A 24,914-nucleotide genomic window follows, 5' to 3' on the forward strand; every position below is an offset into this window, starting at 1 on the left:
TGGCATGAGGAGACAGGCCCGTTATTGTCCTCTTGGAAAAAAAAATGCTAAAATAGGTGCATCTCTCCATATACCCATCATTATATTACACCACAGTTGCTTAATAATTGCTCTTTTCTAGAGTGACTCACATAGCTTGTGATTTTCTATGCAATCCAGGTGAATATATCAGGTTAAGTACCTTGCCCAAAGGTACAACAATGTTTCCGTCTCAATCACTTTCTATACAATTTCCCAGTTGCTGCTACAACCTTCTAGTCACAGAGGTAACCTCAGTGGTACTGTGAAAAGTTACCAAAGGTCTTTTAATTTCTAACCATGAATATTTTAATACCACTTAACCTTTACATGCATAAACCAATGATGTCTGTGTCTGTAATCCTTGGCCCTTACTCTGACCTGAATATTTATTCATATGACAAAGCTGAGCAACACGAGAGCTCAGTTTGCAAGATATTTAAATATTAATCAATATTTTTCTTCCATAATTCACAGGTGTGTAGTATTCATTTCCCATAAGAATTGTCCTTGAAGACACGCCATGCTAACGTTGTTAGCATTAGCAACAGTGATTTTTGCTGTTGGGTTATTCAGCTGCAAAACCCTTAGGAACAGGCCTGGCAGGATTTGATTTATATTGGTAAACATCAGCAGGAATCATTTTTTGCTGAACCCAGACTACCCGGCAGCAAAACAATAAATGTGGAAATTTAAAGACCTGACACGTGCCATTATGTTCCATTGTTCTGTTACTGTACTCAGCTGCTTGCGGCTAAGTGTGTCGCAGTTCGGTTTCGCGTTTGGAGAGGATGCCCGTGGCGTCAGGAAACTCCAAAAAACATTCTATTTTACAGTTTTTCAGATTCACATTCAGTTTAACTGTCTCTACTGGTATGGGGAGGTTTATGTGATTATAAATGACGAAATTAAACAGTGAGGAGGGAGCTTAGAAACTAATTTTAACCATCATAATCCTTTATTCTGTCTTCTAACTTTATATAAGTTTCTAGTTTGATGCTTTGATGTATGCAATTTACACATACGGTATTCCAGACATTGCCACTGTTCTTTTATTAATGTACATTCTGAATAATATAGTTATATATGTGGGATCTGTTAGGGTAGATGGTATTCTTTTGAAATGGAAACCATTTCTTTTGAAATGTTGCCATTGAAAATGCATTTTTTAATGCAACGTTCTTTTCGTGAACAAAGGAAATTCACAATTTACTTGACAATTGAGAAATGTAAAATATGAATTTGTGAAAATCTTGCCTTTTTAATAAAGCTTTCTAATAAAACCTCTTTTGTTTTATAATCTCTGGTTTCCAGAGCCAAATGGGCCCTTCCAAATTATTCTCTGACAGAGACAGAGTTTTGTAACGTCATGTGAAAATAACAGATAAAAATTGACAATAAGCTACAAATTTGAGGAAAAAGAATGAATCCCTCCAGCTGCTTCCTTGTTTATTGAAAGGCAGATAGATGCCAGCTCACAGGGGTGCACCACGCTGCTTTCCCTCCTCACATACCCCTCTCACTGCCCATTGACTCCACTGACCCTTCGTACCCTGTTTGCGCTCCTAAAATCATGCTGAACACCTCCCTCTCCTCCCCAAACTGCCCTCAGTGAAGAACTGCCTGGCTAAACACCTTCCTCCCCTGCCCAGACTCTAACCTCAGTGCAGGCCTGCCTGGTTAAACACCTTCCTCCCCTGCCCAGACTCTAACCTCAGTGCAGGCCTGCCTGGTTAAACGCCTTCCTCCCCTGCCCAGACTCTAACCTCAGTGCAGGCCTGCCTGGCTAAACACCTTCCTCCCCTGCCCAGACTCTAACCTCAGTGCAGGCCTGCCTGGTTAAACGCCTTCCTCCCCTGCCCAGACTCTAACCTCAGTGCAGGCCTGCCTGGTTAAACGCCTTCCTCCCCTGCCCAGACTCTAACCTCAGTGCAGGCCTGCCTGGTTAAACGCCTTGCCACCCTGCAGTTCTCCGCCCTCATTGCTTGTGCTTCTTCTCCCAACCGTTCACACGGACTTCAGTGACTCCGCCGGCAAAATAGGGAGGTTCCCGCATGACAGCAAGAGCCGCGTTTCCGCTGGGCCCGCGGCCTGGGTAATTAGAAAGCAGTGGCAGTCGCGAGGAGTCGACGGAGGGTACAGAGAAGAAAGTTTGTCCCGCAGTGCCATTAACTACTGCTGTCTGTGCTAAGTCACATTTAATATGAGTCTCAGAATTTACCCTCAGGTGTCATAGGATCACTGATTTTTTTGGTGGCTAGCTGCATAACTGTTACTCAGAGGAAAGCATTGTGTCAATCCTCTAGTTGACTCAAGATCTAGGCAACAGCAGGTCACTATGGTAGTTGTCACTAAGATATAAGCATCAGCCCAACAGGACCTCAGTTTTTCTTTTGACTTGATATCATGCACTTGTGACACGTTGGTGCATTATTGAATCTATCATGGCTGTTTCAGGAGACAGCAATAAAGGTTTATGTTTACTTCTGTTTGAGCTAGTATTAATATCATGATCATTATCTTTAGTATGAGTATACATCTACTTACTATATAGCCTTATCAAAGATGATTTACATAGCCTACATTTGACATATTGTCTATTCAACAGACATAGTTTAAACAACATGCTCTAAGGTACAGTGGTGATGCCCTACCCTATCAGATTCCCCAACCACGAGACACAATGCCTCCCACTCCTGGGAACATTGCATTCCAGACTGTCCCCCTGGCTCCTTGTGTCCACATATACGTCACTTTCTGAGCACTGATCAGAGATCAGCTCCACCGAGGTGAGTAAGGAGAGAACAAATGAGCTACTCCGGACAGGGATCAGCCACGTTTTCCTCTGTCCTGTACGCAGCGGCAGCAGGCCCTGTGCAGACCTGCGAGCGCAGTGTGAATGTTAGCCCCATCCCGGCAGGGTGTGGCTGTGCCCTCTGTGGTTACACACGCAGACGATGAGGGTGCTCACTGTAACCGCCGGCACTCCCCACTCTCTGTCCTCTACCTTCTCTCCTGTCCCTCTCCATCAGCTGGACAGCCCAGGCACTGACTGTGGAGTGAGGGACATTATTAGGGCCTTGGAACACCAGATGAAGTGAAGGAGAGATTGGGATAGGGGAGGGTGCCGCTGTGCTGGTTCTCTGCTGCGCCCGTGGGGCTGCGCTGGCCCTGTGTTGGACTTGCTGGCAGTGGACCAGTCTGCTGTCTGCTTAAGCTCAGATAGGCTGCTGAACAGCAAAAATAGCAGCTTGATGTGATGCCATGCAGCACTCTTGTTTTAGGGGTTGTAAACAATGCAGTGTAATGCTGCGTTCATAATGAGTCTGTCTTGTGCGCTTGGTCATGTTCAATCTAATTAGCGTGAACAAATTTAGGGGATTTTTTTTTGTTCTAATCATTATTGTTCTACCCAAAATATATGTGTTATATGACTGCATAAAACTTGCTTTGGTAAAAAGAAATATATATAAAAAGAAATACAGTATATTGTTTTGGTCTGGTAGAAATATATGTAGGCTTTCATTTGGCAATTCCAATCCAAAATAAATTTTTGAAATGAAGTAATCTGAAATGACATTTTAATTGATGCATTAAAGTAAGTGCATGCATAAATAAAGGATCTACTGGAAAACATTCATGAACGAGACTGGCATATGCACTGTGTATGACCAGGCACCAGGGTATTTTCATCCTTTTAATTTAGTAGATATTTTATGTGCCATCTCTCAAATGATGGGGTGTCTGTGTTTGTGGTTGTGGTTCCATTCTGTGTGGTTTAAAGGACTGATAGGGAGCAGAAGGAATACAGAGACAGCACACATCTGCACATAAGTAGACCCCCTCTACACACTCTTAGGAAAACACATCAACATGTACTGCCCCCAACCAACATATGCACACATGCACACTTAGACAACCACAAGCACATACACACACACACACACACACAGAGACACACAGACACACACATGTGTGCACACAAGCATGCATGCTTGTATTCGCACTTTCTTGAATGCATACACGCACACACACAACCACACACACACACACACACATACACACAAATGCGTGCACACAAGCATGCATGCTTGCATTCGTGCTTTCTTGAATGCATACACACACACACACACACACACACACACACGTGCACACATTCACACATGCACCCACTTACACGCATGCAGAAACAAGATTTTGGAGCGCGAAACAGCACCCGCAAGTCGCTACAAACCTGACCTCCATTAAGGGGACGCGCAAACACAGAACAGGGTCCCGCAGAGCGAGCCCGTTTGTCTGTTCAGTCCCCAGCGAGCGCCGTGTCCTTATTTGGGCTGAGCAGCAGGCGGCCGCTGCTTCCAGCCTGCACACAGCCAGCGGCGGGACCGGCTGCCAGGGACGCATTCAGACCCGTCTCTGGAGGCTCTCTGGCTCCGTCTGCTGCGCCGGGAGATCAGACTCGTTTTAGGTCAGAAAAGCAGGTTTAGCTGGGAAGCTTGGTTCTCTGGCACCACCAAAGGCACGCCGGCATGGCAGTGCATGCACATCTCAATCTAAATTTACATTTGACATATTTATCAAGCGCACACAGCTTAGCTCCCTTCCAATTCCTGCAGGCTGATCCATATCTGTAAATACTGTGAAATGTAGCTACTTAGTATGACTGTTGTGTCACCCTTGCTTAGCCCTGTAAACAAAGCAGGTGTGTGATACCATCTTGTGTTGCGGTGGTCATGAGGAACTTTGCCGTCTCTGTCCCCCCTCTAATGTGGCACCTTTGTCCCCTCTGCAGATCTCCCAGATGATCACAGAGGGGTGCAGGGATGGCCTGACTGAAGCCGCACTGAACCGCTACAACGCTGACCGGCCACCCCAGCACAGCCTTCCTGCCCCGCACACAGCCCCCGTCACCACGGCGCCCCCTAGTGGAACATCTGCAGCTGCCTCCTTCTTTGCCAGGTAAGACAACGAGTCTTTTCCTTGTTTTTTTTATCACAAGCAACTCTCAACAGCGTCCCCTGGTTTCCCTGGGATTTGTCAGGCTCAATGGATTTTGTGGAGGTATATGTGTGGAATTCTTACTGTTGCCCCGAGTCCTACATCATGCCTAAAGCGACCACCAAAGGCATTTTTCACACATGTTAATAACCTTTCACATATTCGCTAGTTCATTCCATAGCTGCCTCAGACACTGTGGGGGTAGACATGGCGTCTCTTTGTGCATTCTTTGCTCCCTGAGCTTGTTGAGCAGGTACCTGTGCCACATCCCAGGATCCTCTCACATACCTGTCCCCGCTTATTTAACCCCCCCCTGAGCCTGGCTCTATTGCGGACTCCCGCTTCGACCGCGCTACCGGGTCATCGTCACCCAGAGGGAGTCAGACAGCCATAAATCAGGTGCGGTTATCTGGCGTGGGAGTGAGGGGGACGGGAGGCGGAAATAGCGGGAGCTAAATGACTCCGGGGAGCCGCGGTAATGGAAAGCTGCAGCCCGGCAGGTTCCAGAGACTCGCCCCGAATCTATCAGCTCACACAAAATGTATGCTGGGATTCCAACAGATGGGGAGAAGTCACCCCACCACGCTGTTCCTGTCGTCTAGAGCCTGCCTTCCCACCTTCCCTTTCCAAGGCGTCTCTCTTGTGGCGGCTTTTAGTCATGAAAACGAAGGAGCGTTTTCACATGGTTTTCCATCCAGCTACAAATTGCTATTCTCCCCCCATGCAGGATAAATTTATTTTTATCTTTTACTCTCAGCATTTACTTTTATTTGTTGCCAATCAGGACCATTACATCTTATGATTTACTTTACTGATCTAATGCAAGATCTAATCGAAAACACTCCTCAGCTCTCTGATAAGGTCGCTTCATAAATCTGCGTTCATCTTTCTGAAACTATCCAGAATTATCCTCTGCCGCTGCTACAGAGGATTAGACTGCAGACGGCTCTGTTGCCTTAGTTGTTAAAGAGGGAGCGTCGCGTGACATTTTCACTGTAATCCAAAACTTCCTCCTTTCTCTGTATTTAAGGCTGATCCTCCCAAAAAGAACAGATGTTTGTTTGATGACAACCTTTCAGATACTGGTTTCTTTCACATGATTTCTTTATTCGTGTTTTCTTTTGGCCAAAACGAAGACACTATTTTAAGATTAATAGCCATGAAAAATTAGCCCCCTCACAGTGGTGGTAAAGGTGTAGTGTGATATTGACCCATTTGGAGTGGTGTAAAAGATATAAATTACAACTGAACGCATACATATGCACACAAAGTCTGATCTGTGTAATATGGTAAAACAACAGGAAAGTTTTCATGACCGCAAACATCAGTACACCAAGCCTACAGACTGTTAAGCACATGTGATATACGAGTGGCCTCTGTCTTCCATGCTGCTAATATGATGTCTGACTTTGTTTAGTCTAACTGTTGAAAGCGCTTTGAGAACAATATCCTTGAAACAAAACAGCCATTGATGTATGGGCTGCTGGTGAGGAGGAATGCATAGCTGCACATTAATTTTTTAAGCTGCTCTTAGGCCTGTGAAAAATATATTGCATTGACATGTGGATAGCAGCAACTCAGAATCATAATCAAATAAGTATCAGAGGATACAGAAGTGTATTCCTTGTGATGATGATATCTCATGATATAATTTGAGTCATAGAGTAAATGAAGAAGGTTGAAGCTGCCATGCTATTTGCTGCAAGGTTGTTAAGCAGAAAGGAACCATGCTGTTGAGTCAGGTGTGTGTTTCTTCTTCACTTAGCTATTGGGAGTTTCTTCAACAACAAGCCCGGTGCACTAAACACAATTGATGAAGGCCAAAGACTGGTTACCAATCATTCTCATATTGCATTTCCCCTAACTGTGTAAATACAGCAAAGAATCTGGGTTAAATTTATAACATGTCAAGGCCCATATGCTCAATCCGTAGTGTACAATTTGCCCCAGAAACTGGAAGAGGTTGGATTCCTGTACAGTGGTAATTGCACCCAGGTGCGATCCCTAAGAGACAGCATCCACCTCCCTTGTTAAAGAGGTGGATAACCCAAGGATTAGTCCCCACAGGCATGGCTCAGCTCGTGTATTACGTATTTCCTGAGGGATACTTTCACGCTCTTCTCCTCAGCCAATGATGGAAATAAATTCTTGACTTTCCATAAGCAAGCATCCCCTACCTAACCCCCCCCCCCACCTTCCTCCCCGCCCCCCTCCCAAGAGTGAAAGAAAGTGAAATTTACAGATTTACGAGCTTCAGGTTCCCATGCAGGGGCTTGTATTGGCTTTGCTTGCTTTTGGAAAAGGAAACAACCCCACCCCCCCCCCCCCCCCCCCCCGCCTCCTGTAAATTCTCCAGTACCTGGTGGAGAAAGACATTGCCCGTCTGTTTCCATTTCTTTCGGGGGCCAGTAAATCGGCGGGTGGTGAGGCTGCTTCCTGGGCGCTTCACGCGAACACCTGGTCCTCATTCCTCTGCTCCCCGACTGTGACGGGGCGCAGGCTCGGGTTACCTCCCCTCTCCTGCTGGAGCTCCGAACTCACCTGGAAAGATTTACGAGCGCTGTAATTTGCTTTCTCGAAAGCCTCTCGTTTTAGGGGGGGGGGCGAGGAGTGGGGATGGGGGGGTGGGTGGATGTCATGGCCTGAATTGTTGGGATGTGTTCGGTTTAAGATGAAGGCAGGGATCTGGAATTGCCCTCTGTGTCCTAGTCTCTCTCCCCCTGTCTCTCCCTGTTTTAGTAAGAAATTACATCTATTATAACGTGACTTCAGCATGCTGTGACAGCAACATATAACATAACTCCCACAGATTCAGCGGTGTTGCTTCTGTGACATGCTGACAAGTAGGTCTGAAATGGAGAATTAAAGGCCTTCAATAACAGCAGGGAAGGTTTGGTATAATGTTCTGTTTTAGCTGAACGGCCTAAAATAATCCCATTGATGGTGCGCAAAAGAGGCGAGATCAAATTCCTCATTGTATTAACGTGTGACACATGTGTCCGCAACATGTTGGACGGGGAGGGAGTCCTCCTTCCCGGTCCCCCCGCAGCCTCGCCGTTAGTAATGAGTCCCCTTTGCGCGCGTTATGACCGCTTCATCCTGCAGTGTCCTGCAGCGGCGCTGTGATCGCAGGCATCTGCTTTGCCAATGCCAGGGACGCCGCTGCCGTCGGAGAGCCCCGCGATGGGCCCCAGGATGGCCGGCTTTGGCACCCTCTCCACTCTGCTTAGCTCCCCTTTGCATTCCAGTGACCCATGTGAGCTGTGGCCGTAATCCCAACACCGCCCCCCCCCCCCCCCCCCCCTCCCCCCCACACTTCAGCCCACCCCAAGCAGAGTGCTGCTCTGTACTCTCTCTTTGTTGATGGAGCGTTGTATGGGCATCAGATCATACATTTATGAGACGCTTCAGGTTATAAAAAAAGAAGGTAATTTGGTGTCTCTGAAAGATCTACTGTCATCTCCGCATCACATATCTTTCCTCCAAAGACGTTTCCATATTTTGACACCTCTTTATTGCTATTTCAGTCCCTGTCAGCGTTCACTATGCAGTTTTGGAGTCCCCCCACCCCCCCAACACCCCCCATCTCACTGTGACAGACTACAAGCAGCATACCTGCGTTATGACACCTCCTTAATCTCTTTCTTTTGTTATGGGGTTTATTGTAATGGAAAGATCAAAGATTATGGAAATATGACACATGAAGGCATAATGCCGCACTGACACAGATATTTTGTATCCCAGGCTCCTCTAATGTGGCGCTTTGTTTTGCATGAAAGGAACATTAGACACCATAGGCACCCATCTTATCTTGGAGGGGGGCCTGAATTGATGGACACTTTTCTGACACGTAGGATCTACCATACCCTTACAAGTGCAAGGTTGCCATAGGTAATTAAATGGATTTACATTTGTCATTTTCCCGTTAACACCCTGCCCTTCCACCCACACCATCATCAGACAATGATGATTCAAGCCATTAAACAGTGGTTTTCAAAACAGCTGATTTGAAATAAATGTTTTTTGCAAGCAACACATTAATTAGTGATTCACATATAACCTATTGTTTACATGTTACTGAGTATAATTGCAGACTATAAAATGCAGTTGTTTTATAGTGAATGTGAATATATGCTTTCTGTAATTATGGTGATTATTGACACTCATATTTCAGCAATCCGTCTGCTCCTGTTAGAAGGCAGTGTGACTGGTTATATCCGGAAAAGCCACAGCTTGGCCAGGTGGCTTGTCCCAGGTGTATTGGCATGGTGACATGCTTTACGGCAGGGGAGCATAGACACACAAACACACACACACACACACACGCACGCACGCACACACGCGTGCACGCACAGACACACACACACACACACAACCTGAACTTGACTGAGTTCCAGCAGCCTCACTCCCCCAGCCCCCAATTTGATCCTTAACACCCCACCCTCCCTTTTTCCTGCCACTGTTTGCAAATGTGGGATTATTTGCTGTTTGGTTGGTTAGGTAAGCACAATGGCAGGGTTGACCAAGCACATCGAGGCTTCTCCAAGACCATTACACTTCTTCAGCAGGTATACAAACAGAAGCATTTGGGAATATGTGTGTGTGCATAGAGGGGGGCTTTCTGCCGCAAAGGAGAGCAAGGGGGTGGGGGGCTGGGGGGTGGGGTTGGGGAATCGTAGAAGCAGAAAAGACCCCGTGAAGGTGAGAGAGGCTGGAACAGGAAGAGCTCGACAGCGACAGATTGAGACACACTCGCGTGCGCACATACATCCCACGGTTTTGTTGTCAGCACGTCTGCTTTGATGGAATACAGTATGGTTCCTCCCCAGCCCCGACAGGACGCAGACACAGGCTGGTCTTTATCACCCTCAGACATCTTTCTCTCTCTCCCTCCCTTAAGGGGAGAGACGCTCTTATTTGGAGTGGTATCTCTTTGCGCTTGCATGGGGGGGACCGCATAGGCAGCTGGGCAGAGCCAATGAACCCTTGGTTCGTTAGCTGTGCCTCCGTGGACGTGCGGAGCATGCCGCGTTGTTCATTACAGCCCGGACTAATTTTCCTTGATCATTGAAGAACTGATGCAAAACACTGATATCCATCTTGCCTGTCTTGTCGACCAAACCCCCCCCTTCCCGCCTCCCCTGAATCCCTTCTCCCAGGTCCCCCAAGCCAGAGGCAAGATCCCCAGCCTTCTCACCACAGAGCTGACCCTTTTCGTCACTGTGCTGGCCTCTACTCCCCCACCCCCCCTTAAAAAGAAAGACTCCACACCTCCCTTCCTCCTCATGATCGATGGCAGGGCCAAACATCTGGGACGTGCGAGTGCGGAGAGCGAGAGCTTTCATTAGCTGCGTCCGCGTTCGGAATATGTCATTGCCAAGAGAGCAAGCATAATTTATTCCACAAATATTTCCCCCAGGGTGCGCGAGGGTGTGCCGGTGCCTGTGTGTGTGTATGTAGGGGGGTGTGTGTCACATGCTGCAGTGCGACTGCGGGAATTTCAGGGGAAGGAACAACAGTGATTCTGGTGCCATTGGCGATGGAGGGTTACAGAAATTGTTGCACCTAGTAATCTCTCACCACATAGAAGATAGAGCTTATTCATTTTTTCCCTGTCAACATGCCTTACCTTCAGCAATTGGTGGGGACCAGCTGGGGGTGACTGTGGTTTTTAAAACAGACCAGTTCAAGGGAAACCGTGGCGAAGGCACTCAATTTCAGCATCACCGGTTATCTGCATTTGATGTGTGAAGTGTTCAAATAAACAGTATGGACATGAGCTGTTGGGGGGGTGGGGTTGTGTGCGTAAATATGTGTGTGTGTGTGTTGGGGGGTGGGGAGAGGCGTGCCTTTGATCTGTCCTTTGTGTTGTGACCAGATGACATTTCAAAGTGTGCGAAAGCCATGTGCGGATTGGACGTCAAGATGAAAGGAGGAGCAGTTGTCAGTGTTGGAACTGCAGTGTCGTCTCACTTGCCTCTCTCCTCGGATTGGCAAGAAGCACTTTAAATTCTGAGCAATTAACTCATGATCTCATCCATTTGGTGCAGGGATAGAGGGCATCATTCATTGTAAAGGTGCTGCTACAAGCACTACATCAAACCCTGTAATGACTCCCCAATAAATGATGTATGGTGGTTAAAAGCTCGCTTCATTCCAACAGATGAAGGCTGTTTCCGCCAATTTGGAATGATAAGAAAAAGACAGCCTGACCCTCATTTTTGCTTAAAATTTAAGTGCAGTCTTGACAACATGAATTTGTTTTTGACATTAGAGAGCAGTCGAAATGTCATTTGATGTAGATTAATTCTGGAATGTAATCAAACAGTTCCATGGCAAAATGAACACCAATACATTCAAATGAATGACATTTTAATGCCAGCCCTTTTTGAAAAAGAAAATGGCCACAATTTTGCAAAATATCTAAAAATTGTCTTCTCAGACAATAATTTTGAATATTTCGCCATATTGATTTCAAGGGAACGTTTGAAACCCTATAAACACCAACCAAATAATGAAAAAATACAGGAATACATAATACTGTGTCTTGGCACATTGGACATTGGGGGCTGGAAAGTTGCAATGAGTTTTACAATGGAGATTTCTCCTACTTATTGCATTTTTAACAGTTTTTTTTAATTTTGCTGACTGGTGGTACACTATACAGATACCGATAGCAGAAATATATAAGAAGGGGACATTCTGTGCCTCATCTCAAGGGAGCAGGCCTTTCCTGACTCTCTCCAGGTCACTGATTTTAAGCCCTCTCCTCATCCTGTCTGCCGAATAATTGAATGTCAATGGAGTGAGAATGTGCTTCAGTCACACCCCTCTGTCTCCATAAGCGGCCATTGGTGGGTCTGGCCAGGAAGTTCATGGAAATGAGCGCCTTGCCCGTCTCCCGGGTTTCCACAGGCGCTGAAGATGGGAAAGTGTGACCTGGTGGTGGAGCTGGTACTCAACCAATCAGCACGTTGCATTTGTGCTCCCACAGTAAGCTCCCCTTGAACTAAACTAATCACCATCAGTCTTTTTTTACTCACGAGCTTCTCGTGTCTCCTTCTGTGAAAGTCTTGTGAAGAACCTTTACAATCTCCACAAAATTTCCCTCTCTCAAAAATGAACTCAACCCCCAACAAATTTAATTGATTCAGGTGTCATTCTGTGTTGAATCATCGATACAGTAAAATGTAATCAATTTATATTACGTCTTCTCCGGTAGAGGACCATAAAATTCTGCAGTATTGCCACGAGTCATGTCATCAGTGGATGGTGTTTACACTACATTATTTAACCGCCTGACTGCAGTCCTTGTCTGAGGCAGTTTAGCATGATAACGATTTTAGATCCTCACCAATAAGTTATGAACATCGATCTGCTTAATGCACAAATACTTTTGCATACATTGATGTGAGTACTGATACTTCCTATACTTTTGTATGGCCTAAATGATGATATACATTTCTTAAGTATTTGCCTAGTATGTATTATGCTTTCTTGGGGAATTCTTAAAGACTATTTTTCTTGTATATTTTGTTAAACAATACACATTATAGAGTTGTCCCTCTGTATACTTTCTCGAAATACTTCAAGCAAGGTACCAGGCTATGCCCACATGTGAATGTGTACTTATTTTTTAGTATTACCATAAGTGAAATCAGTTTAAAATCAGTTTCAGCATCACAGTGTTCCCCAGCAACCCCTTGCTTGTTGAAATAAAAACTGTAGCAGGTGTGAGTACAGTACTCTGAAACTGTACAGCTCAATCAGTCAATGAACTCTTGTAAAATTACCAAGTCTGGCATATTGTTGAAGGGCTTGATACACACATTCTAAATTACCTACAAATTGTCTCAAATTATGTCAGCTATTTTCATGTTTTATGCAGAGTTACACTGTGCAATTCTTTTATCCAGAGCAATGCAGACAGCTTACATAAGATCCATTTTATACAGCTGGGTATTTACTGAAGCAATTTAGTTGAAGTACCTTGTTGAAGTGTACAACAGGAGTGCCCAACCAGCCAATCAAACTGGTAACCTTTGGGTTACAACCTATGCACTTTTTCACCACACAGCATTGCTCTACACTGCTCTGTTAGCCAGGTTCTGGATACAAGGTACCCATCTTACAATCTAACAATCCCATTCTATAAAAAACATTGAAATAGTTACCACAGTTACAGAATACAGCACTGAGGTTACACACTATTTTTCAGCCACATAAAAGACTGACTCCTTGGCTGCTGTGGCTGGTTAATGAAACCTCAGCACAGGGGAGTGTCACGGAGTGAACACGTGATTCACATGCTGTTGCTGTTGTTCAGTTCATCATCCACACACAATGAGTTTGACTGAGTTTTTCTAAGACACACACTGTGTTCATTTTCAGGTCTTGGTATTAAAATGTGACGGGAATAAAAAGAGCCGTGCTAACTGAGTGTGACAACACAATGGCGTTTTTCAGAGCACGACACTCATTAACTTTTCATTTGGACGTTATGAGCTTTCTGGAGGCTCTGAAGGGCCTTCTCTCCCTACCAATTATGTGCTAATGGATGATTAGGCAATTTTAGTACCAGCACCTAAACAACAAGGCTGCCGTTAACATGAAATTTTCACACACGCAGAACTGTGTCTTCTAGGTCCACCTCCACCTTGGCTGCCAGCTTTGATTTTGAGTGATCGTGAGATGTATTGTATGTTATTGGCTAGTTCCCCAGGGAGGCTGGAAATGGTGGTTTGCACTTGTCAAATTCAGTACTTGGAGCAAGAAAGTTAAAAAAAAAAAAAAAAACTCAAAGTGTCCAACTGCAAAGTTGGGGAAATCTTGAATATGTTCAACTGAGCAAATGATTATGTTAATGAACTAATTTGGAATTTGGAGTGAAATCCATAACAGCCCTGTGGTCTGTGTCTGTTTTTTTTGAGGCCACTAATTTAAATCAAGATGGCAACATGAGATTATTCACTTGTAAGATACTTTTGATATAACTGAGATGAATAAATGTAAATGTAAATCCAGCATTTCTTTATCTAGGCATTATTTAGGTTTTTGTGCATGCATACCCTGTTAATTAATCACAGGATAATGAAAATAAATGAGTCATAAGTGTCAAAAAAGAAAAACCTAAATCTAATTGAGCCTGATTATACAGTATTGCAGCCTATCATCTACGCCTACGTCCTGGCTTGCTCTTTTGTTTGTTCTCTAAAAAACAAAGTTTCCGGCCAGTTCTTTCTCAATATATACAGATTTACACTCACTGTAGTGATCCATGCCAAACACCTTCTTCGCTCTCTCTGATGGTACAAAAAACCAATGAGCACGTTCCTTTGTGTTTTGGAGGGAGCAAGAATGAAGGGATTGGCTGCAGCTGTGATGGCCTGGAATTTGGCCACAAGGGCAGTTTGGGCCAGGAGGGGGAGCTAGACCATTGACACGCACCATCCCTCAGTCCCCCTGGAGTCACCACAGTTACTAAATGCCTACTGGATTTGCAATATAGCTGATTGAAATCTGTACTGTAGTGTTGCCAGTTCTGCAGTTATGTGACAAGGAATCCAGTTTTAGTGAGCTAGCTACCTTTAGTTTACACATTTTGAAGTCAGTGATAGGAATCGGGCTACTATACCGGTAACAGACATAGAGTGCACTGTTAGCTAGCTAAATATGGTGGTGAATCTAAAAGCTTTTGCTGTTGAGACTTGACAGTTAGTTACTGCATGCTATTCCCACTAAATACACCAATCTTCAAATTTTAGAACGTTTCAGATGTGCTTTATTTATTTTTTTTTTTAAACTTTATTTTTATTGGCATTTCACATCAGGTATATGCAAAACATATGCATATATATTCTGTTAAATACAATCTGTATGCTGGTAATGAAATAGTTATAATGATAATAATAACAACATTAATAAAAATAAAAAACAAAAGAACAAGAACAATAAAGGTAGGCCTGTTTAACAGTGAGGTGTATAGTACATATAGTAAAAGGTATAGTAATTACGTGACATTCACATTTCTGTATCTTGTATCCATTTCACCCAGTTTCTTTCATATAACTCTTCTTTCAGTTTCAGTTTGTATGTCATCTTTTCCATCTCTTGAATTTCCTTAATAATAGACAACCATTGCTCTTTAGTCGGTGTTACTGGTTTCAACCAGTTTTTTGTAATGGTCTTTTTGCTTGCAATAAGGAGTATTTTAACCAGATATTGGTCTTCAATAGACACACTTTCTTCCAAGTGTCCAAAGTAGAGTACCTTACAAGTAAAGGGGACCCTATAGTCCAAAATCTCACACAGAACATCATGTACCTGTCGCCAAAAAGGTTCTAGTGTCTTGCAACTCCAAAAGATATGTGTGTGTTGTAAAGCCACATCTCCACACCTTCTCCAGCATTGCTGTTGCTGTGAAGTTTGTTTACTTGTTATTTGAGGAGTGATAAAAAAGCGGATCTGATTTTTCCAAGCAAATTCTCTCCATTTATGTGATTGTGTTGTAGATTGATGACTTTTATGTGATTGTGTTGTAGATTGATGACTTTTCCACATATCAAGCCAAATCTCATCTGGAATCTCCTCCCCCAATTCTTTCTCCCATTTGGATTTGACATATAGTGTGGAGTGTTGTCTACTTTCCAGTAGACATAGATAAAGATTTGAGATTGCTTTAGGGATATGTCTTTGGTAGGATGTTACAAAAACTGTGATGAGGGGATGTACCACATCTTTTTAAATCTTTTTTATGTAATAGTCCCTCATTTGCAGATACCTGAATAGGTCTGCATTCATTAGACCAAATAAATCTTTCATTTCCTGAAAACTTATCATATTCCCCTCCTTTATAATAGTACACATTGCAGTTATGCCTACGTCTACCCAGTGCTTGTAAGTCAAATCAATGGATCCTGGAATAAAGTTCTTGTCATAAGCAATCCATTTTAGAAGGCTTAATCCATCATCAAATTTTAACTGTTTGGCAACAGAGTGCCATATATCTAAGGTAAAGGATGTTATTGGGTCCATTTCTTCTCTAACTTGGAGGGGAAGTTCCCTCTCGCCAATATATGTCTGAATAGGGCATCTATAACTGTTTATGTCCTTCCAATGAGCTACAAAGTTTGTACAGCACCAGTTCAATATTGGACGTATTTGAGCTGCAATGAAGTAGTCCCTCAAGTTTGGGAGTGCCAGTCCCCCCCTGCATTTGGGTAACTGGAGAGTGGTAAAGCGCACTCTAGGTCTTTTACCCTCCCAAATGAATCTAGATATTAATTTGTCCCACTTTATAAACAGACGTGCTTTATTTTTATGCCTTGTAAATCAATTGCCGACATTAGCTAAAGTAGTTTTGAATGTATTAGACAGTGACTGTACCATTGAATGATGTCATCTGATGGTAAGCAGGGAAAAGTTGTGCCAGGAGAAGTCTCTTTTGGTCATTTTTGGTAACAGTAATTTGCTGTGTTAATGTTCCTTTCATCCATTGGGTCACAGAGAAACATCAGCATTCTCTGTTTTTAGTCAAAAAGACCACCGGCTCATTTAGACACTGTATGCAGCTGTGCTGTACAGAGAAACGGTCTGTGGATGTGCTGCTGCTGGCTTTTGCTGAAGGTGAGGGGTTTAACAGTGTACCCTCATTCAGACCATATGGTTCTGTTTTGTGTGTTTTTTTTTGTGTGTCTGGGTTCATCTTTGCATTGTGTCAGGGTTCATTGCTGTCTGATTATAGTGCTGTGAGTGCATCATGCTGACTTATACCTTAATGCATTTCCAGGACAAACAGATGAGCTCAGAGGTCTGTTTTACTGTATCTGCGCTGTTGATTTGACTCATCGCTCACCACCGGGCCAAACCCAACTTTAAAGAGCTGCATCCGACTCCCACTCTTTCCTGTGCACTGTCTCACTGTCTTGCCCATTTTGCCTGGTGTGTGTGCGGTACACACCGAACTGAAGATGTTGGCTGTATTCCTGACCCATTCCGTAAGCCCTTAAGACTTTACTGAGTGATTGCTCTGCATGTGGTGTGATATCACCAAGAAATAACTCCAGTTCCCATGACAGATGCAAAGGAACTATTAAAAAATTGCCCCCCTGGAACTCATCTTAAAATCATCATCATTCAGTGCTATTACCTTCACCTCCACCAAAAAGTGACAGAACTACATTACCTTGACCACTGTAATTGTGGCAATAGCATTATAGAGTTATTCATCTCATTTCAGTTGAGCTTAACAAGATTATTACAAGAAAGTTTTTGAGTGTAATTATGTGTTTTTATATTATATCTATGCTGTTGTTTATCATTGGCCCTCATGATTAATTAATTGATTCTGATGATTTAGCAGATAGAAATGGTAATGAAACATGCAGTTGGCACTTGTCTTGTGGAAGATTGATCTGAAGCAAGCTGCAGTTTCTGGAGTGTTCTTCCTTCACCAAACTCCCCAACCCTTTCCCACTTCTTCGAGAGCTTATTTGAGGCTGGTTCTGAGCCGTCTCATCTCAGCTAACAAAGCAGTGCAGCATCCCTTAACGCTGGGGGTGTGTCAGTTCTGACTGCCAAAACGAGGGCTTAAGGGCTTAAGTAACTTGGATTTCAGGCCTTAACTGGAGGAAGCAACATGGAGGCATGGTTTGAATTGGGAAGGTCAGGATTCAGTGCTGTTAGGAGTTACTCATTACGATGAGTCCGACTTCCGAAAGCATCATATATGCCGCAATGCAGTTAAAACATGGGATGTAGAGTTCAAGAACAGACCATTCAGCTCAACCGAGTTGGTCATTCTACCCACTGGGTAGAATATGGGGAGTATATCTACTGCAGCATTTTTGTCAAACCTGGTCTGAGGCAAGAGTCACTGTTTCCAGTATGAAACCTGGTAAAACTATTGTGTGCCTTTATTATAGCTCATGTAATTATCCAAGTCTTCCGCATATTGCATGTGCTCCAATTTAGAAGCTCCATACTCTCCTGTTATTGCCCATTATTTTGAGATTTACATTTGGTGATATTACTTTCATTTGCAGGATGTCTGCCCAGTTCTGGATTCTATTTGAATCTTCAATTATTTTAATAACCAGTTTCATAACACTGCAGCCATCCTTGATTGACTGTGAAACCATCCATTGCAAAACCAATGGCATTGGAAGGCCGAGGGGTAAATGAATGACTGGGCCTTGATTTGTGGATGTTTGCATTAGACTGTATCCATTAGGGAAACATTGAATGTGTTTTAGTTTTTGGGGCTTTGTCAGTGTGCCCTTGATGAGGCTCGGAAAACATTTGTTCATCTCCATGATATTACTGTCGGAGCAGCTGGTGAGTAAAACATCTGACAGAAAAATTAAGTTGAAATATGCCTCAAATTGACAAGTGAATGAATTTTTCATCTTCTGCCATTTGTAGAGGGCTACCATGACTAATAGTCAAACAATTTTTACTTGTCTAGAGCAAGTTTGCTTGCAACAGCCCAAGAGTCTGGTCTCCAGAGCCTGGCTTTGAAAGTTGCAGAATTCCCTAGCCTGGTTGTACCATGATCCAGCAGCATTCGTTGAACTAGTATGTTATGCAGATGGGTTTGGAGTAATGTTCTACATGCAGGGTCATTATGTTCCTTTTATGCAGTAGTTATTTCAGAGTGAAATACCAGTGGAGCAGTGGAGGGCACTGCCATGAGGGTCAGCGGTGAGCTGAGCCGACGAATACTTATGACAGGGATTTTCAATCAGTGTTAGCGTGGGGCAAATGAACAACATGTTAAAGGAGGAGTGAAACACTTTTAAACAGAGGGCCTCATGTATTTTACTCAGGAGCTACACCCTATGTGGCTCCCACTTTAGCTAAAGCATACTCCCATTCCTCTTCCCCAGAACCAGCAATGCAGTCACACGAAGCATAAGCATTGCCATCATTATAATAAATTAAATGAAAATCCCCCTACTGGCCTGGATGTGTAGCACCATTTTTGTACTGATTTGCCTTCTACTTTATTAATAAAAATGTGTCAATACTGTTGAGCATAGTCATGCTGAGGTGCATCTGTACCATCAAATGACATCCTTCCGCCTCTGTAATCGATGTCTTTCTGTTCTGAAAATGGCCGCATAGATTAATGGTGGATCCCAGGATCTGAACGAGCTCATCCACGGCAGGGCCTGTAATTTCATGTCTGCAGACACAAAGGGAGAGAGCGCGGCCGATTGTCGCAGAACACCGATCTGTTGAAACCAAACACAAGGGCGTCTCATTTTATGATAGCGCGACATTATCTTGGAGCACCATCATTTCTGCACAGTAGTTGGCCTCCTTCTGCTGACAATAATACCCTCCCCACCACAGCGGACCAGTCTAGTAGCATGGCAAGATTTTCAGTGCACAGGTTTGATTGGGGGAGCGTTATAGAAAATGTGTGTTACGTGTGTTGTGGTCAGGGCTGTAGGAGTGAGCGTGGTTGCTGTTGAGCAGGGTTCTCTCCTTGGTTCTCCGCAGTGGAAAAGCACAGCTTCATAAATGAGATCCGGAGCTGTGGATGGTGAGTAAGTCATCTTGGATGAGGCTGTCAGCTGAGGCTGGGAAGGGAAAAAAAGAAAAAAGAAACACATGAAAATAACATTAACTAACCTCCTTACCATCTTCCTTGGCCGAATAGATTTGTCAAAAAATTCAGCAAATCTCTTCCTGTTTTTTTTTTATTCCCGTGGAGAGAAATTAATTAAATCAGGCTCTCGCGTTCCCTCTCTACCCTGAGCTGATCTTCCTGGCTTAATTCCCAGACTTTTGGTGCCAACTTCTTCCTGATTCGTCTCGTCTTTCCTTAAGTCGGCGAAGGGGTCTCTGCACGGCCTCAAGTTAAATGTCTTCTCCTGACATGCGCCTCAGTCTAATGCAAACTCTGCCAGCATCTGCTTGGCACAGCGTCAAGGCCGGGGGCCGCTGACTGACGCTGCCGTGCTCGGGCGATGACGGGCTCTTGTTGCTGTTGACAGCTCAGAGACAGCCTTCTGAAGGTGTGCAACGTGTCGCTCTTTGGCCCCCTCATTACCCTGTTCAGCTACAGCTGGCCGTCCATTCCGTTCTTCTCTACACTCCAGTGCAGTTTCTCACAGTGAATGAAAGGGTTAAGGAAGATCCTTGAAGAAATCTGAAGTAAAGCAACAGAGTGAGGGAGAGAGAGGGAACAAGAAGAAGATTGGTAGAGTCCTCTTTGTAGTCTACAAGGTCGGGAAGCAATGTGCTGTCAGTCTCACTCTCTCTCTCTCTCTCTCTCTCTCATTCTCCCTCTTCCTCCTTTCTCCCCCCCCCATCCTTCCCTCTTTTTCCTCTGTCATTCTCCTTCTCTCTCTCTCTCTCTGTCTTTCTCACTCCCTCCAGTGTGACGATGTTGCTGGCGGGAAAGGGGGTAGCGTGCATGTGCATGTGCGTGTGTGCGTGCATGTGACCAGGTGCTCAGGTGTGGGTGACGCCGAGCCGCACAATAGTTAGCTAAGTGTCACAGGCTGCCGCCGCCCGCCCAGTCTGCCACCCTCCTCCGCAGCAGGGAGAAAAGGGAGAGAGAAACGAGGGATTAGCAGTTGTACTGTAAACGTATGGAAACGAGACGGGGAGAAGTTTCGGTTTCAGTGGCAGACTGCGGGGACTCCTGGACATTCTGTGTCATGCGTCCATGAGGAAGCCAGTGGAGAGGGCTGTTTGCTGGAGCGGGGCGGAGCATCGGTCGCCACCCGCCGTGGCCGTGGACCCTCACAAAGTGATGGACAGGCAGGAGCTGTGAGTAAGCTTACTGTGTGAGGTTGCGTGCTCTGCATTTGACATGCCTCCTATAGATTTAACACAGGATGCACGGAGATCGACATTGCGCGCGTTTGATGCACTGTCATTTATAGTGTGAGCAGTTGTTATAGTGGTGTGATGTTGTTGATGTGGCTCTTGGGAAGGTGTTTGGGTGTGTGTGTGCCTGTCTGTCTGTCTGTGTCCGAGAGAGAGAGAGAGTGAGAGAGAGAGAGAGAGAGAGAGAGAGAGTGAGAGTGTATGTGTGTGTATGTGTGTGTATGTGTGTGTGTGTGTGTGTGTGTGTGTGTGTATGTGTGTGAGAGTATATGTATGTGAGTATATGTGTGTGGGTTTCTGTACACGAGAGATTGTTGATGTTTCATTCCTGCATTGTCAGTTTTGTTTTTATTAGAGTTTTATTAGATGTTTTTGCATGAAGAAAAATGAAAAAAAAAAATTCAACAAAGAGTAGTGATTCTTTTATTCTGCTGTAGCTCTCTTCTGAGACATCTTGTTAACACTTCTGAAGTATACTGTACACCTACTGATGGGAAAAGTGTTGACAAAGTAGACTAAAGCAAAACACTTAGAGTTGATCTCTTTTAACATTTGACAGCTTTTTCATTTTTCACTAGCTGCTGCTTGTGGTGGTGTTCCATTCATGGGCGAATGAGGTGTAATGTAACCAGAGGGATGTTTAACTTATATAGGACATGGTTTCTAAAATTAGCAGCTCAAGGGTGGTAGAGACAGGAACATTAAGGGAACTCAAAAGCCATCGCTGCCAAATCATTAAAAGTAAAAACAAGTTTCTGGTCAGCCAAAGCCCGGGGGGCGGGGGCTCTCCACGATGGCTGTGAGACAGCTTGCCCAATTTCTCCAGAATTAATGAGTGTCATAATAATTACCTTGCTTTGCACTTCACACAACTTTTTGCAGCTTAGCTGCAAACCCTGGCAACTCCGCTGGGATTTAAGTGTTAGTCACACACATATACACATACACATACACACACACACACACAGGCGCACACACACAGACAGAAATTGTCTTTGTAATTACAGCATGGACAGCATCCTGAGCCCTTGCAGGCTGTATACTCCAGCAGGCTTGGCCTGTGATACATACAGATGATCGCATTCAATGAAGGCAAACTTTAATCTGAAAACCAATAGAAAGTATTATTATTACCTCAAGCTGGACAGCATTATTGATGTTGTTTATTGTTCTCAGTACCTTAATTCTTTGCAGAAACAGAAAAAAACGATAAGCCTTTGGAATGGGATCTTCTCTTATCTTCATGGGTGCTGCAGGTGTTAAAGTCTCTCATTGATGCAGTCTGCCATCAGCATGGGAATGTTCTGGAAGGAAAATATTCAGCGGTACCAGCATGCACACATATAAACACCCGCAGCAAGCTTTTATCTATGGTGGTGAAGTTTAAAGACTAAAACTTAATGGCATCTATAGTGCTTTCAGTTACTGGTGACTTTGAGCTGTGGTCAAGTACGTTAAAAAATATGTAGTCTACAACCCAGGGCAACCAAAAGTATTATACACACGTCTACAGGTTATGGCCAATATGTTTGTGAACTTGAAGCTGAATCCAGAAATGTGTCAAAACTAATCCAAAATTTATGCATCCCTGCATTTTGTGTATGACCTGGCATGGTCAGTGACCTTGCAATATGACAACAGGTGTGCACAGACTTGAAAATTGTGCCTGGCAAGCGTGCCAAATGTGAAATGAACTAGTGAATGCTGTCAAAACTATTTCACACACACGCACACGCACACGCACATGCACACACACACACACACACACACACACACACACATACTCACACATGGACAATACATCAAATGCCAAATTTAAAATAAATCAGGCTATTATGTAAGGGAAAATCACAGAAAAAAGGAAAAGAAGATACTGGACTAAAAAAATATTACTGTTTAAAGGTGTAATTCTAATATAGGAGTAGTACTTTTGTCAGAGACCTTTGTAAACAATGTTTTCTGTGTAACTCAAGGAGCCCTTCTTTTTTTCCACATCTCCAAAATTATGGAGCTGTAATATTGGTCCATTATTCATTCACTCTCCAACCAGTATTATTATCCAGGGCTGGTTCTACAGGAGAGCCACCCCCAGGCTGTTACCTCAGAAATGCAGACTCTCTTCCCAGTAATGAACGGACAGATGGATTAGCAGATAGCCTCAGTGTCTAAAGCAGCATTGTAGAATCAGTATGCTGTAGCGTGTTCAACACCTCCACACTGAGGAAGTTCAGTGCTTTGGGTCCTGTCACAATCCTGCTAAAGAGCTTTGAGGATCTAAACAAGCAAGGAAGAGCCTAATTGTTTCCTCCCCTTTGAAAAACTCTTTGTCTTTGTTGCTTGTGAACTGTAGGCCTTTTGGAAAAGCAGTTCTAACACAACTTTGATGGGGTAGTGTGTCCCAGCCCACTCAGTGGTTCATGGGGGTATCTGATTGGTATGACTTAGGTTTTAAAATCATTTCCCCAAATCTGATGTGACAACACAACCCCCCACATCCTCCGTCCCTCCTATAGGAATAGATAGACTTTGCTGGAAGACCGAGTAGGATATAAAGAGGAGGGCTTTCAAAACATTCTTAACGAGTTTGTAATGTACCTCGCGGGTGATAACGCAGTACAGCATGTTTTCGTTCATCTGCCAAGGTTGTTGTAACATCCACAGGGGCGAAGTGATTTAATTGTTACCATTGCTGTTTTCCCATAAGCTGCTGTTATCATTGATTGCGTCAAAAAGTGCAGGTCTACACAACGCTGGTCCACCAGGGCTACAATTTAGCTGGCTTTCAACCTTTCTTTAAGCAAATAACACCCTCATGACTGGGGAAGTATGTGAAACTGGTTCAGTCAAGGTAATGACTAGTTGGTATTTTAAGTTCCTACTGGAATGACAACTTGAAGACACTGTGGCTCACCAAGACCAACAGCCCCCCATTTTAACCACAGCACATGTTACCCTGAACTGAAGAGTGAGAGATAAATGCAGGATTAGTACTTTTTGGATTTTTCTTTTTACGCATTTTCAGGTGGCTGATTGCCAAAATGAATGAAAATATTTGTGATCAATTTAAAAATAGTGATGTAACATTTGACTAGGGTGGAAGAAACACCTGTTTTAAACCAGGTTTAACATGATAGAACAGGATATAAATAATACTTAATATCACCAAAGTCATCTTGAGGTCTGTGAGGCCCAGTAGTCACCTCCCATTTTAGTGTTTTGAGAACCTTTCATTCATTCATCTAGGGCTCCTAACTTGATGTATTCATTACCATTGACTGGACAATGGAATGTTTATAAGGGAACATTCATAATGGTTGTACATTGTCTGTAGCTGTTGTTATGGCATGGTATGTTATGTAGATTCAGTAAATTGCTGGACTAATGTCATTTAGCTGGCTTGGCCTGAAACACGTTAAGATGCGGATCATCTGCTGTTTGTTCCCCACTGGAACATGGAAAGGAAGTAACAAAGTTGTTCTGTATCCAGGCTGCTATACCCAAAACATCCTGTTTAAAACAATAGTTACTGTTACATTTTTGAGTAATATGATGATAAAGGAATGGTAAATTAACACAATGATCCATTTACTGCAACGTACGCAATGAATTTACAGCTCTGAGCTTGTCGCATATGTTAATATCAATGCGTGAAATCACTTAAAACTGCACTGTAAGCCTCCTAACATTACACGCTGTCAATATACAGCCTGCAGATTTTTTTTAGAACATTTTTTTGAGGAAAATGATATTCGTGCTCTGATTCCCGAAGTAATTAACAGCAACCTAAAAACCCACAGAATGAACATTTCAATGTTTAGAAAGACATGAGTGAAGGCAGAAGCCTTTAGAGATGACTTTACAACTGTATCAATGGCTTTTCTGTGTTGTGAGCAATCCTTTCAGAGCTGCTCGAAAGCGGATGTTGTTCTGTTTGAAATTTCACGCTCAAAGTTAAGGATAAAGTGCTTTGTGGTTGGATTAAGCGTAGGCCCCAGGCTCTGAGGATTGCACGCTGGTCGCCACGGCCGCTCCTGTTGCAAGGCTCCCTGTGTAAT

General features: G+C 43.9%; 1 protein-coding gene across 2 annotated transcripts in view; it reads left to right on the forward strand.

Moving 5' to 3' along the window:
- Positions 1-24,914, forward strand: part of LOC118792084 (kinesin-like protein KIF26B) — a 101,671-nt gene that overhangs the window by 48,216 nt on the left and 28,541 nt on the right. For both annotated transcript variants that reach the window (XM_036549786.1, XM_036549787.1), the window contains exon 4: positions 4,811-4,977. In XM_036549786.1, the coding sequence (XP_036405679.1) occupies positions 4,811-4,977 (167 nt within the window). The remainder of the gene's footprint in view (positions 1-4,810; positions 4,978-24,914) is intronic.

This window comes from Megalops cyprinoides, chromosome 17 (genome assembly GCF_013368585.1).
Source record: "Megalops cyprinoides isolate fMegCyp1 chromosome 17, fMegCyp1.pri, whole genome shotgun sequence".
Taxonomy (NCBI): domain Eukaryota; kingdom Metazoa; phylum Chordata; class Actinopteri; order Elopiformes; family Megalopidae; genus Megalops; species Megalops cyprinoides.